This window comes from Strix uralensis, chromosome 5 (genome assembly GCF_047716275.1).
Source record: "Strix uralensis isolate ZFMK-TIS-50842 chromosome 5, bStrUra1, whole genome shotgun sequence".
NCBI lineage: Eukaryota > Metazoa > Chordata > Aves > Strigiformes > Strigidae > Strix > Strix uralensis.
The window spans coordinates 74,584,241-74,596,717 of NC_133976.1; the positions used below are offsets into that span (position 1 = coordinate 74,584,241).

General features: G+C 50.1%; 1 protein-coding gene across 2 annotated transcripts in view; it reads left to right on the top strand.

Moving 5' to 3' along the window:
* CECR2 (CECR2 histone acetyl-lysine reader) overlaps positions 1 to 8,372 on the top strand; it is a 95,000-nt gene extending 86,628 nt beyond the window's left edge. For both annotated transcript variants that reach the window (XM_074871715.1, XM_074871716.1), the window contains 6 exons: positions 762 to 1,195; positions 2,331 to 2,459; positions 2,577 to 3,402; positions 5,469 to 6,876; positions 7,715 to 7,820; positions 8,103 to 8,372. In XM_074871715.1, coding sequence (XP_074727816.1) covers positions 762 to 1,195; positions 2,331 to 2,459; positions 2,577 to 3,402; positions 5,469 to 6,876; positions 7,715 to 7,820; positions 8,103 to 8,108 — 2,909 coding nt within the window. In that variant the 3' untranslated portion in view covers positions 8,109 to 8,372. The remainder of the gene's footprint in view (positions 1 to 761; positions 1,196 to 2,330; positions 2,460 to 2,576; positions 3,403 to 5,468; positions 6,877 to 7,714; positions 7,821 to 8,102) is intronic.
* Positions 8,373 to 12,477: the final 4,105 nt, after the last annotated feature.

The following is a 12,477-nucleotide window of genomic DNA, read 5'->3' on the forward strand; positions in this document are numbered from 1 at the left end:
AGCTTGTTGCTGTGGGCTGCAAGTAAAAACATTCCTGCTCTGCCACTGGGAGAGCTGTTTCCTGAGGAACTTTAGGGTTAGTTTAGTGGAAACAACTGGAAAGTCATTTGCTTCAAGCTCTTGTCATTAACACTTCTCACATGTCTTTCCCTTCCTATCCACTCCAATGAAATTAGGAACCCCTCTGAGCAGAACTGTCCTGTGGAAATGATGCACTGGTGTTGGCAATAGCTTTCATTTCAGGGTTAGCAGGTGCTTTAGAAACTGTACATGGATAAATATGTTTGCTGATTTTCCTCTGTCTTGTAGCATACAGCAGAGATTTGAACAAGTCCAAGAAAAGCCTCTGAACGTAATCAAATAGCATTGCTGGAAGTTCACATTTCTTCTCTCAGCACTCTCTGCTGGCTAACTGTGCAGGTCACACATCTCTGCGAGCAGAGGTGGTGCTTCTCGTAATGTAATTCTTGGCACTATGCTGGAACACTGAGTTAATGCTGACTCTGCAGGCTGTGCCACTAATGGTACTTTGTCATGCCTATGTGCCTGTCCTCTTGTGGGGTTACTGAACAAATCTGATGCTGCATTGCTTATCGAGTTTAAGAACATAAAGCAAAGTTGACTGGTTAGAAACAAAAGTCTTCCTCAAAGAAACTTTGTGGAGGGGAGATGATTTATCTCATGGGGAAATTCTGATGTTGCTTAATTGTTTCTCGCTATAAGACTGTGTCCCTGATGTTGTTGGGGTTTTTTGACTGCAGAATATACCAAGATGGCTTACAACTTAGAGAGGTGTTTCCACCGAGCAATGATGAAGCACTTCCCCGGGGAAGATGGAGACACAGATGAGGAGTTTTGGATCAGAGAAGATGGGAGACGAGAGAAGAGGAGTCGGCGGACTGGCCGCTCCAGCACAGGCAGTGTTTGGACTAGGTCACGAGACCCAGATGGACCAGGCAAAAGGCAGCAACGCCTGGAAAATGGAGGAAAACCTCCACCATATCGAGCTACTTCCAGGGCGCCTGCTTCTTCCTCCTCTTCCTCTTCCTCCTCCTTCTCCTCATCCTCTGCAGAGGATCCAAGTGGCAACGCAATGCAGCCTTCTCGAGAAGTGGGCCCTTCCAATGGGCGAGGTTTCCCTCGCTCTCTGCAGTATGGCGGCATGCCCAGCCCTGTGCCACATCCCGGCCAGATGGTAAGGAGCAGTTTCTGCTGTTCTTCACCCATCAGGCCCACGGAGGGAGGGAAGTAAAGGGGAATGAAGCGCTCTATTGTGAAATCCCTACTGTATGGCAAGAACCTTTTCCCAGAGATTATAAGGTTCAGGGCTATGGTTTCTGCAACTGAAACTTTTCAGTCCTTAGATTTAAACTGGTACAGTTTCACTCTTTGTCACACTAGCTGGGAACAGTCTCCTAACGTTTCCCAAGGCTGGCATGTCCCTGTGTGGGCTTGTGCCAGCCCTGGCGCTCCCAGTTCTCTTCTCTCCTTGGAGAGTTACCCTGTTGTGCAAGGAAAGCAGTCACATTTCCTCTCTCAGCCTCCAGTTTGTGATGCTGAACAAGCTGGTCTTCTTTTGTATCAGTTGTTTACAGATGCCTGGTAACTTCGTGCCATCTGTGTGTACTACTGCATTTCATGCCTTGAGTATTTATAAAAGCAGTAAACGAAATCAAACAACAGGCCACCCTGGACTGCAGCAGTGACCTCTCTTTAGCCCAACATTTCTTCTCTGAATGCCACCTGTTCTGCCTCCCCTCTGGGCTGTTCCTCACCCATCCTTCACTGCGTTTTCCATTTTAACCAGTGATGTCTTGTGGTGTGGTGTATCAAGTGCTCCTCTGAGATCCAGGCTATCCCTCACCCTTTTAGCTACAGATCAAACAAAACTTTTAGAGCAATTCTTGTAATGCCGATAGTGGGAGGCAGTAGGAGAGCTGGAGGCAATGAGTATTTTGAAATAAATCTAGCACGTTACCCTGTTGCCCTGCTTGCATACTCTTGTTGTCTGCTCCTCTCCTTGGAGCGAACCACTGCTCCCCCCAGGTCCTCTTGCGTGCTCCCAGGCAGTCAGGTGGCAAGTGAGTGTATCACAACCTTGAGCACGGGGATGCATGGCTGGGGTGTGAGAGAGTGGCTTTGGCAGGGGGAGCCGTGTCACCTCGTAGGAAAGAGGCTACAGGTTTTTCATGGTATCTCCAAAAAGCCCATCTGCTCATCTGTGTGGTTCCTTCAGCCTTGGCTTCTCCTCACCTGCAGCAGCTCTGCTGCTTTTCTGCACTTCACAAATTGGTTTATGTCTCCCTCCCGCACCCGTCCCCGTCCCCCAGAGACCAGCTGTGCCAGGAACGTTTGGTCCCCTGCGTGGATCGGATCCCACGAAGCTGTACGGCTCGCCGCGGGTGCCTGAGCCCCATCCCGGAGACCCGGTCCAGCAGCACCAGCACTTTGCCATGCAGGTAAGAAGCGCTGCAGCCAAGGGATCCAGCACCCTGGGACATGCAGGTCCCCTCTGCTCCTCGTGGTGTGATGGCTCTCACTGAGACCCACCCCGTCTCTCTCTCCCTCCTCCCCAGCCGGCCGTGGGACTGAGCGAGCACCGTGGGCACAGGCTGGCCGTCCCGGAGAAACAGGCATGCGCAGGACCGACCCACGTCGCCGGCCTCGGCCCCCGGCCTGGTGCCCTGCAGCTGGGGCGCATGAGTGGCCCCCCACCCGATGCCGTCTACCCACCAGCCCAGTTCCAGCAGGGCTTCCTCCCCCCGAGGCATAACGGGCCCCCCGTGAGGCCGCCGGAGGGCTCGGAGGTCCCCCCAGGGCACATGTACCGGCCCTACAAGTACCTGAACCGTGCGCACCCGGCACTGTGGAATGGCAGCCATGGCCCCGCCGGCCAGGGCACCATGGGGCCGGAGGAGAAGGCACCCATGGGTCCGGGGCCCTCGCTCCAGCCCCGTGCCCTGGGTCATATGATGGACCCCCGGGCCATGAGGCCGCCGCTGCCTCCCAGCCAGTGGACCGAGCAATCAAATTTCCTACCTCATGGGGTGCCTCCCTCAGGGTATATCAGACCGCCTGGGAAAGCTACCGGCCAGAGGATGCCGCCGCAGCCATCAGCTGCTCTGTTTGGGGGACCGCCTCAGGTTCAAAGAGGGTGCCAGGGCGGGGAATCCATGATGGACAGCCCAGAGATGATCGCCATGCAGCAGCTGTCCTCCCGCGTGTGCCCGCCGGGTGTGCCTTACCACCCTCGCCAGCCACCCCCCCCGCACCTCCCCGGACCCTTTCCCCAGCTGGCTCACGCCGCCTCCACCGCTGGTGTGCAGCCCCCGAAACCCATCGTGGGGAACGGGAGCTCGCAGGATCCAACCGGTCAGACCATGGAGACAGAGAGCAACCAAGGTAACCCCTCAAGCGCCCGCTGGTAGCATTTGACCTTCCCTGCCTGCATCCCCCTGCCCGCATCCCCCTGCCCACCTGCCCTTTGCTCGCTGCCAGGCGTCCCTCCCGCCTGCCGCACAGCGCCGCCGTTTCCTGTGCCAGAGCAGACCCTCTGCCTGCCTGTGAGGAGGGCAAGGGAGCACCCCCAGGCTAGCGTTGTTGCTCTTGGGCTCCAAACTCAGAGGGTCACAAACTTAACTGTCTTGCAGATGTACAGAACCTGTGTCTAAAACTGTGGCTTTATTTGGATTTGTGCCACTAGAGAAGCAGAAAATACGCCCTGACTTTCAGGCTTACCAGAGTCAGTCTTAAAGTGTGGCAGAGACTCAGCAACAAAAGCAGGGTTTTTTCTAGAAAAGAATTAAATTCTTGATTAAATAGCTGTGGGGCACAGATTTTTTACGCATGTCTTTTTTACTCTAAATTGGAATATATTTTCTGCTCCAGCTGTCATGTAGATTTTTCTAAGATTTTTCTTTGTTTCACTGTAGCCTGCCAGAGGTCCCCTCTGTCCCAGCTATACCTACAAGTTATCAGTTTGCCATGGGGTGCAAATGCAAAGCATAGGCTGTGATGCTTCTAGAGCTCACTTGGAGTTAATATAAAAATTGGATCTGCAAAGAGTTAGGCAAGGAAAGAAGATGTTATGTGGATAAATGCTTTAAATATACTCCTTTGAGTATGGCTTCTCCTCTGAAATGCACATGTGCCTTGTGAACTCTCAACATCTCAAACTCTTCACACAACAGGAATGCCCAAAAGCCTCTGAGCAGCTGTGTCAGTTCAGATGGGATGGCAGCGTGTTGTGTGTGCCATCACAAGCTTCTTTCTAGTTGAATTTCATTCATTCTAGCTGGTAAACTAAAGATTAAAAAAAAACCTTAAAAATAAAACAAATCTGAAATAGAGATCAAAAAAACCCAGAGATCAAAAAAAATATATTTTTTTTCATTAATTCTAGCTGGTAAACTAGAGATCAAAACCCTTGCTTCTTTTATCGATCCCTCGTGTGCCTTGCACTAAGAGGAAACTCTTTCCTTGTGTGGCATTGCTTAAAAGTCATCATCATTTAACTGTGCTGGATATAGAACAGAGACCAGGGGAGGATGTTGAGTGATTGCAGGGCAGAGTAGCTGCATCTCCAAATCACAGTTGGTTAAAATATGACTGCAATCGGCTCCTCAGCATCTTGGTGTGTGGTAGCGCTTCTGCCCAAGCTGTGGGCAAGCTGAGTCTGCGGACCAGAAGGGGCAACACAGCCTGAAATCAAACTGCCATTATCCCAGCTTCTTATCTTGCTGTCATGTGGATCCCACTCTGGTATTTTCCAACTCTGCCTCTCCATTAGGCAGCCTCTGCACACCCATGTGTCAGACCAAACCCACGAGTGCAATGTTACTCCAGTGGAGGTGTGACTCATCGGTGGCTTCTAAACTACAGTGTGCCTGTATTCTGAGAGTTCTATCCATGTGTTCCACCTTTCCAGGAGAGGTGCAACCTCATGAGTAGTTTTTAAAAGAGCTCTTTTAAAAGAAGCTGCTAAAGAGCACCCAACTATGCAAAAATGCACTTCAGAATTGCTAAATGTCTCTGAAGGGAAGACTGTGTGATGGGTGTGGGAGGGAGGCTGCAGCCCTGCAGAAGAGCAGTTGTCCTAGTGCCATGATCCAACAGTCCTGTAGAGAGGTTGAGTAGGGGATGGGGCATTGTAGGCTTTGGAGTACTTAAAATGGAAGGACCTTCATGGCTTTAGAAAGTCACTCTTTTTTCTCTTCCATTTGCACAAAAGTGGAATGCTTTCTCCACCTAGATATTAGGGACTTTTCAGGCAGAGCTGCCCAGCAACTTTGGGTCAGCAGCAGAAGAGGATGCTGAGAGGCTACTTTGGTAGACCTGGTTAAGCTGGCAGGAATTACTCTTAGACGTGTGCTTTGGGTGAGCAAGAGTAGGCACATGTATGTGTGAAGCAGGTGGGGCTGATTTCTGAAATTAGACCGATGTGTGACTTTTCCCCCCTCTCTTTCCAGTGGAGCCACCAACAGGCATAGACGAGAAGGCTCAGTGCATCGGCATTCCCGACGGGGCCTACACCAAACTCCTACCTCATCCCAAGCCCCCACTGCCCATGGAGTGCACCAGGCGCACCTTGCCCCCGGACGGGGAGGGGGACAGCTCCAGCGTGAAGGGTGACCTGAAGGCAGGGCAGGGCAAAGGCACGTGGCCAGTGGAGAGCAGCTATGCTGGCGGCCCGGGCTGTGTGAGGGACCTGGTGCCCACCTCCGAGAGAGGAGGTCCCCTGCCTGAGAATGGGGCAGTGGGCGAGGGGCCAGCGGCTGGCACCGAGGGGAAGGGGCTAGCCGCCAACCTGCTGGAGAAGCCCCTCTGCAGCGGGGGGAAGGCTCTGCCTGAAGCGGCTGTGCCTTGCATGGGACAGGGCACCAGCCTCCCTGGTGTGGATGCCGGCTCCATGGGGGCTGCCCCCAACCAGTTCCACCCTCTCTACATGCCTGGTCTGGAATACCCGAATTCGGCTGGGCGGTACCACATCAACCCAGGCCTGCAGGGGTTTGGCCCTGTGATGGGGGCAAAGCCTCCTCCTCCTGCTTCCCACCCCCAGCATTTTCCCCCACGGGGTTTCCAGCCAAGCAGTGCCCACCCTGGTGTCTTCCCCCGGTATCGGCCCCCCCAGGGCATGCCCTACCCCTACCAGCCGCAGCCTCAACCTTCCTACCACCACTACCAGCGACCGTCCTACTACGCCTGTCCACAGGGCTACTCGGACTGGCAGAGGCCTCTCCACCCCCAGGCCAGCCCCAGTGGGCACCCCACCACCCACCCGCCCCTGGCCAGACCCCCTTTCCCGGACCGGGGGTCCACCAGTGGCTTGCAGGGCTGTGAGGCACTGAGCGCCGCCCTGGCCTCTCCCAGCCGCATGGACGTAGCAAGTGCCAAAGAGGTTTCTCCGAGTGACGGCCAGGATCTGGGGCCTGAAGACGAGAAGTCCGAGGAGTCCCAGGAAAGACCAGAGAGTCCCAAAGAGTTTCTTGATTTGGACAACCACAACGCGGCCACGAAGAGGCAAAGCTCGGTGGCAGCGGGGGAGTTCCTCTACGGAGCTCCCCCACCACACCTGGGTTCAGGGATGGGATTTGGCCCATCGGCTTTCCCTCCCCACGGGGTGATGCTACAGACTGGCTCTCCTTATGCATCCCGGCATCCTGCCAGTCATTTCCAGCCCAGGACATATGGATCACCCATGAATGCTCACCTGTCTCATCATCCAGCCTCCAGCCAGGCCAATGGCCTCTCTCAGGAGGGACCCCTGTACCGCTGCCGAGAGGAGAACATAGGTCACTTTCAGGCCTTGCTGATGGAGCAGAGAGGCAGTGGAGGTGGCATGGGGGGGCCACCCCAGGACTTGTATAGACCCTCGGGGTAAGATCATGTTTTCTGCGAGAAGGCAAGGCGGGAGGGGGGTGATGCCTGGGTGACGATAAGCGTTGGATATCCTTGAAAGGATATATATGGCTTGAAGTCAGAGGAGATGGCAAGCGAAGTTGAAAGGCAACTCTTAGACCCTTGGAGTAAGCAGTCTCCTAAGCTGGAGAGAGTCTCATTGAAGCTCCTTAGAACAAATAGCAATTGCTATCATGCAGATCTATTAGCCTGTCCCATGCATCCCCACACCAGTGCTTTGTTTTATCTGACCATGATTTGTAATGTGTCATCCAGGGTTGTGCATCTCTTAATCAAATGGACTCTTGCCATTTTCTTTGCAAGAATTTTATCTTTCTCATAGTGTGGCAAAGTAGCTGACTTAAGTGGGAGTTAGCCTCTTGTTATGAACTCCTTTACTTTAATGTTGCCCCCTTTTCCCCCTCCTCTTGCTTTGCCCTTCCTTTCTGTCTTAAATTTCCCTAACAGAAAATTCCTTCTCACTGTGACTGTACATATCACATTTTATTCCTGAGTGGAAAATTCTGCTACTCCAAGAATTCCCTGTTCAGATTTTATAAATGTGCTTTGACTGTTACTGTTTTGTCATAGTCCCAGTATGACAGTCCTTCTTCTAGTATTCAGGGAGCTTGGCTTACAGCTAAGCCATTGGAGGATTTACATGGATTAAAGCTGGTGTGTTTTGGGGAAGACAGAAAGAAGAATACATGAGATGCATGCTTGTATGTGAATGTTGTGTGTATGCATTCAACAAAGTAGATGGGATTTGCTCTTGATGTTCATGTGTTAAAACTCTCTCCATTCAACATGGCTTCAGAATGCAAATGCATCAGGCTCAAGTTCCCTTCCCGAAGATGCCTACAGCAACCATGTCCCGGGAAGATTTGACATCACAAAAACCATCAGCGTTGCCTCTGGATCAAGTAAGGACTGCTAGAGAGAGCAGAGTTGAAATGCGAGTCTTTCTCTTCCCGCTGGTTAAAGGAGTAAAGTCTTTAATGAGAGTGGGAAGCACTGGAGGAAGCTGGGAAGTGAACTACTGCTATGCAGAGGAGTTGGGGATGTCTCTGTAATCTTAGTTGACTGTAAAACATAACCTAGGCGAACCGATAGTGCTAGCTTTGAACTGGGTGCATGCAATCACAAGGTTATTCCTTTCTAAAGCTTCCAGTTAAAGCCTCCAACTCTTGTTCTTCCTCTTCCAGAGCTAGTCCGAGGAAGGAAGGACCTCATGAAGACGAAAGCCACACATGATTTGGACAACGGGGAGGAGGGACAGGCCTTCCTCCCACCCTCCTCTCGCCCAAGCAGCATGTAGCTTCCTGGGTCCGTGGAACATGGTGCCACGACGGCTTTTGTGTTGGAAACCTGGAGCGGCGCTGGGCCCCAGCCAGCCGAGCAGCTGTCTCGCCACCGCAGGGCGGGCATTGCAAACTAGTGGCTTTCCGTGACTGGAGACTGCGTCTTGTTCAGGGTTTGAGGGATTTTTCGGGTGGGGAGGGCGGGGGTGGGGGCGGAAACTTTCATTGACTGCTAAACTCAGGTATATTTTTCAGGGTGGAAGAGGATGATGATGGAATTTTACTTGTAGTATTAACGTGTGTGTTTTGGAGCTGGATCCAGTTTACAGAATTTAACCTGTTGCCTTTTTAAATAAATTTCTGTTGTTGGTGAATGTATTGTACATAATGGGGGAGGGGGTGGGCCCAGCTTGTAGTGGGCTTAGCACTGGAGGAATCCTTTACTGTTTACAATCATATCACACTGAAATCTTTCAGGATAGGGTGAGGGTTTGGGGGAGTGGGAAGAGGTGAGGGAATGTGTGATGGATGACTTGCTGTCCTCCTTCCTGTCGTCTGCAACAGAGACACGACCCAACAGTTGGTTGACTTAATAGCAGGAATTGCTCAGGAGCATATAACGTGTCCTCCTCTTTCTCTTGTCTTCTTCCCCCTTCCCCTTTCACCCCCATCTCCACCCCTCTGGATCCAGGGCCTGAGTGCACTTCCAGCTCCTGTCATCATGGGGGAACAAGGAAACCAGGACCAGGAATTGAAACCAGAACAGGACACTCATGACATTGTCCTTTCTGTTAGTATAGTACCCTTCTCCCTGCCTTTCTGATAGGAAAAATGTATGCTCTAGAAAACAGAAAATGGCATAACTGGTCATCTTAGACTTCTTTCGATGAAACCGGTGGAGCAGCACCTATTCAGTAGAACAAATATTGTGCAAATCTATACTGCCCTGCTGCCCAAGGAGTGGAGCCGAGTGCCCACCTTTCTTTCTCTGTCCCTTGGCTATATTCCTTTCTTAGCTGCAGTGAAACAGAAGGTACCCCGGCATTCCTGACCACTCTTGGTTGCTGTGAAGGAGCAGCATGAGACTGCTTTGGGGGAACAGTTGGTTTGCTGCAGTGTGAGCTGTTTGTTGGGCTGTGGAGCTGGATTTGGTGTTTGCAAGTTGCAGGTGAATCAGAAAGCACTGATTCAAAATCAGTTGTTGAGGTGGCATGGCTCAGGGGTGGAGGACAAGAGGGCCATGTGCTCGAGTTGACTTGGTTTACCTTTGCCATCATTGATGCCATAGCAGCAAGTCCTAGAGGGCTAGTAGCAGCTTCCCTTGGAGGCTGTGCGCAGTCTGCAGGGGCTTTCCTCACCAGTTGCAGTACTGCACTGGGGAAGCCCTGTGCACCAGTGCTTCACCAGGCATTGACATTCAAGTGTAGGTTTGACAAATGAATTCGGTAGGACTCTCATCTGCAGATGGGTATTTGCATCTTAAACCTAACAAGGAAATACAGCTGATTATTCTTGGGGGAGGTGGGGTAAAACAAGGTGGAGTTGCTACATGACAAGATTGGGCAGCAGGATCTGTGGGGACCACAGCCCTAGTGCTGGTTGCCCTGGGGGACAGCAGTATGGTTAAAAGGGGGATGTGCCAATGTGTTGGACAAATTGCGCTAGCAAAAGCACAAGTGGCAGCAGAAGTGAAGACAGAGCAGCATGCTCTTTAGTCTGTGGTACCAAGTAAGGGAGGGTCTTTGTTTCCAGGTTCCTGGAGGATTTTTTCTGGCTGCTTTGTTTTCTTGGATGGTGCCATCACCCATATCTTTAGCTGGATTGCACTAACATGCCCAACTGCACCGCCTTTGTCCTGCTGTGTAGATCTACCAGGTACTGGCAAAGCTGTCTGAGCAATTGGCAGGTAGCATCTGACTGAGCCATTACTCCTTCTGTCCTAAGCTTTTGGAAGCACAAAAAGCCTAAAAGATGAGAAATATTCTTTCTGGAAGTAGAACAAGGAAGGACTACCACATTAGTGCCCTCTTACCAGTGAGTCTGTTGCTACAGTATTTTTGCCTCTGATGAACTGTGCATTTTCCAAGCCTAACAGAAGTTAAACTTCTTCATGCTATTCCCACAAGCGTGTTTATAAATGCTGTTCTTACCCACTGCTGCAGCTAGCGTGTGAACTATAGCTGTGGTGTTCTTAGTCTAGTGACTAAGCAACTCACTAGTCCAGTGAGTTGCCTGGGACAGCTGGCTCCTCTGCAAAGGAAGACTTCAGTATAATGTGAATTACTTACAATATCTATCTATAGATGACATATTATGAAAGGGAGATTTTTTTGGTGGTTTTTTTCTTCATTTGTGTTCATCTGTCGGGGAGCAGTTGTCGCTGGTGGATTGGTAGGAACTGAAATAGATGATTCTGAAGGTTGTCTGTTGACTGAGAAGCAGGTAACTGCTCTCCCCAGCCAAGAACATTGTGCTATGGCTCATCCAAATTTGTCCCAGATCTGAGGGTCTGTTGCTGGCTTGTCAGCTGGAAGTGGGTTTTCAGAGGTGCCCCAGCTGCTCGGAAGTGCAGGTCTAGATCCTTCACTGAATGGAGGTTCTGAAGCAGTAGTAGGTATTTATGAAAAACTGTGCAAGTATAACTGGTCTTCAAGACAATAAACCCGGGACAAATGAAAACACAGTTACTTCTTGTAAAGCAGTCTTTAGTTCATTGTAGATATAAAAATAATTTGAAATAGCACATTTTGGAATAGAGGAACTGTAAAATATAACTTGTAGGAAAGTATTCAAAATTCTGGAAATGTGAATGTAGATTCTGCAAACAAACTTCACCCTGTGTCTTCTGTATCACGGACAGTTACCCAGATAGTTGAAGTGCCTTTCATTCAGCTCATTGTGAGCTCTGTGGAACAGGAGGTTTTTAGAAGCTATATAAAAAAAAAAAAAAAACCAACCAACTGAAGCACTCTTGGCCTTCAGCTGGAATTGGCATTGAAAATATGGTTCTAGTGGTCATGGTATCTGGATGAGTACCAAGCCCAGATCAAAGCAGGGGACAAATAAGAAAGGCAAGAATTGCTTGTGGTCTGCCTGGAGAGCGTAGTGGAGTGTTAGACAGTGATAGACACCCTGAGGATGCTATATGGAGTGTGCAACATGAAGGTATTGTCCCTTACCTGACATAATGCAAATCTGGGAGAAGGGTTTGACTTGCAGATGGTAGACAAAACAGATTAGTGAAGCTGACTCCTCCTGGGAGGGTTTCTAGGTAAAAGCCTTTTGATGTAGTCAGTAATTCTTATTAAAGCAACTAACAAGCTGCTGTTGTGAGGACACATGGTTTATATTAGAAAAGTACTAATACGGCTTTGGGGGAACTATGGCTGGGCTACAGGGATAGGGCTATCCTGGGGACAGGGCATGCTAAGAGATCGAGCTTCTTGCGGAATCTTAGCTGAGAGTTTCCAGATTTTCAAATGCTTTGTTCATAAGCATTTGGTTGTTGGTTTTTTCTTTATTATGATGACATCTAGGGATGCCCCAAAAATCAGAGCTCTATCTCTTTAGGTACAATCTGAGCAAATCACAGAAAATTGGCACCCCTCAGAGGGCATGAGGCTGGGAGTGGATTGTCAGGGTGGAACACTAGTGGAAATGTACAGGGAGGAGCAGAAAATGCAAATTTTATAGTTGCCCAGCCCATGCTGCACAGGGCTGCTTTATAGATATTGTGAAGGAGACGGGCTTAAGGAGGGCTTCAGAAGAGAGTAAAATGGCAGCTCTTTATTTACAGAGTGGTACTTTTTGCCATGGGTTGGCATGCAATGCAGGGGAAATGTAGCTGCATTTTAAAATATCCTGGCTTTTGGGTGCCATACTTGTGTCACTATCTTATAATATTTTAACACAATAGAGAGAAATTCCAGACTCTGGTTGGAAGCCCTCTTTCTCATCCCCCAGCATTGTTGTAGTGTAATATACTACCAGTTGGTTCTTTTTCAGAAAGCATCCTGAGTTAGTGACTTTGCAAAGTTTCCTGTAGCTATTACTTTTCGCATATGGAGGATGTGTTTTGCTATAATTATGGTTTTCATGTTAAATGAAACTATATAATATGTAGAATAAATATAATGTTGACCATGCTTGGGCATGCCAAAAATTTCCAATATTCTCAGAAGAGTTTTGTACGCTGCTCTGGCTTTTTCAGCCTCTTGCTCTCCCCGCTGCCGCCTCCTTTACAAGTGGTGTGTGGTGTTCCCAAGCCCCCAAGATGTTC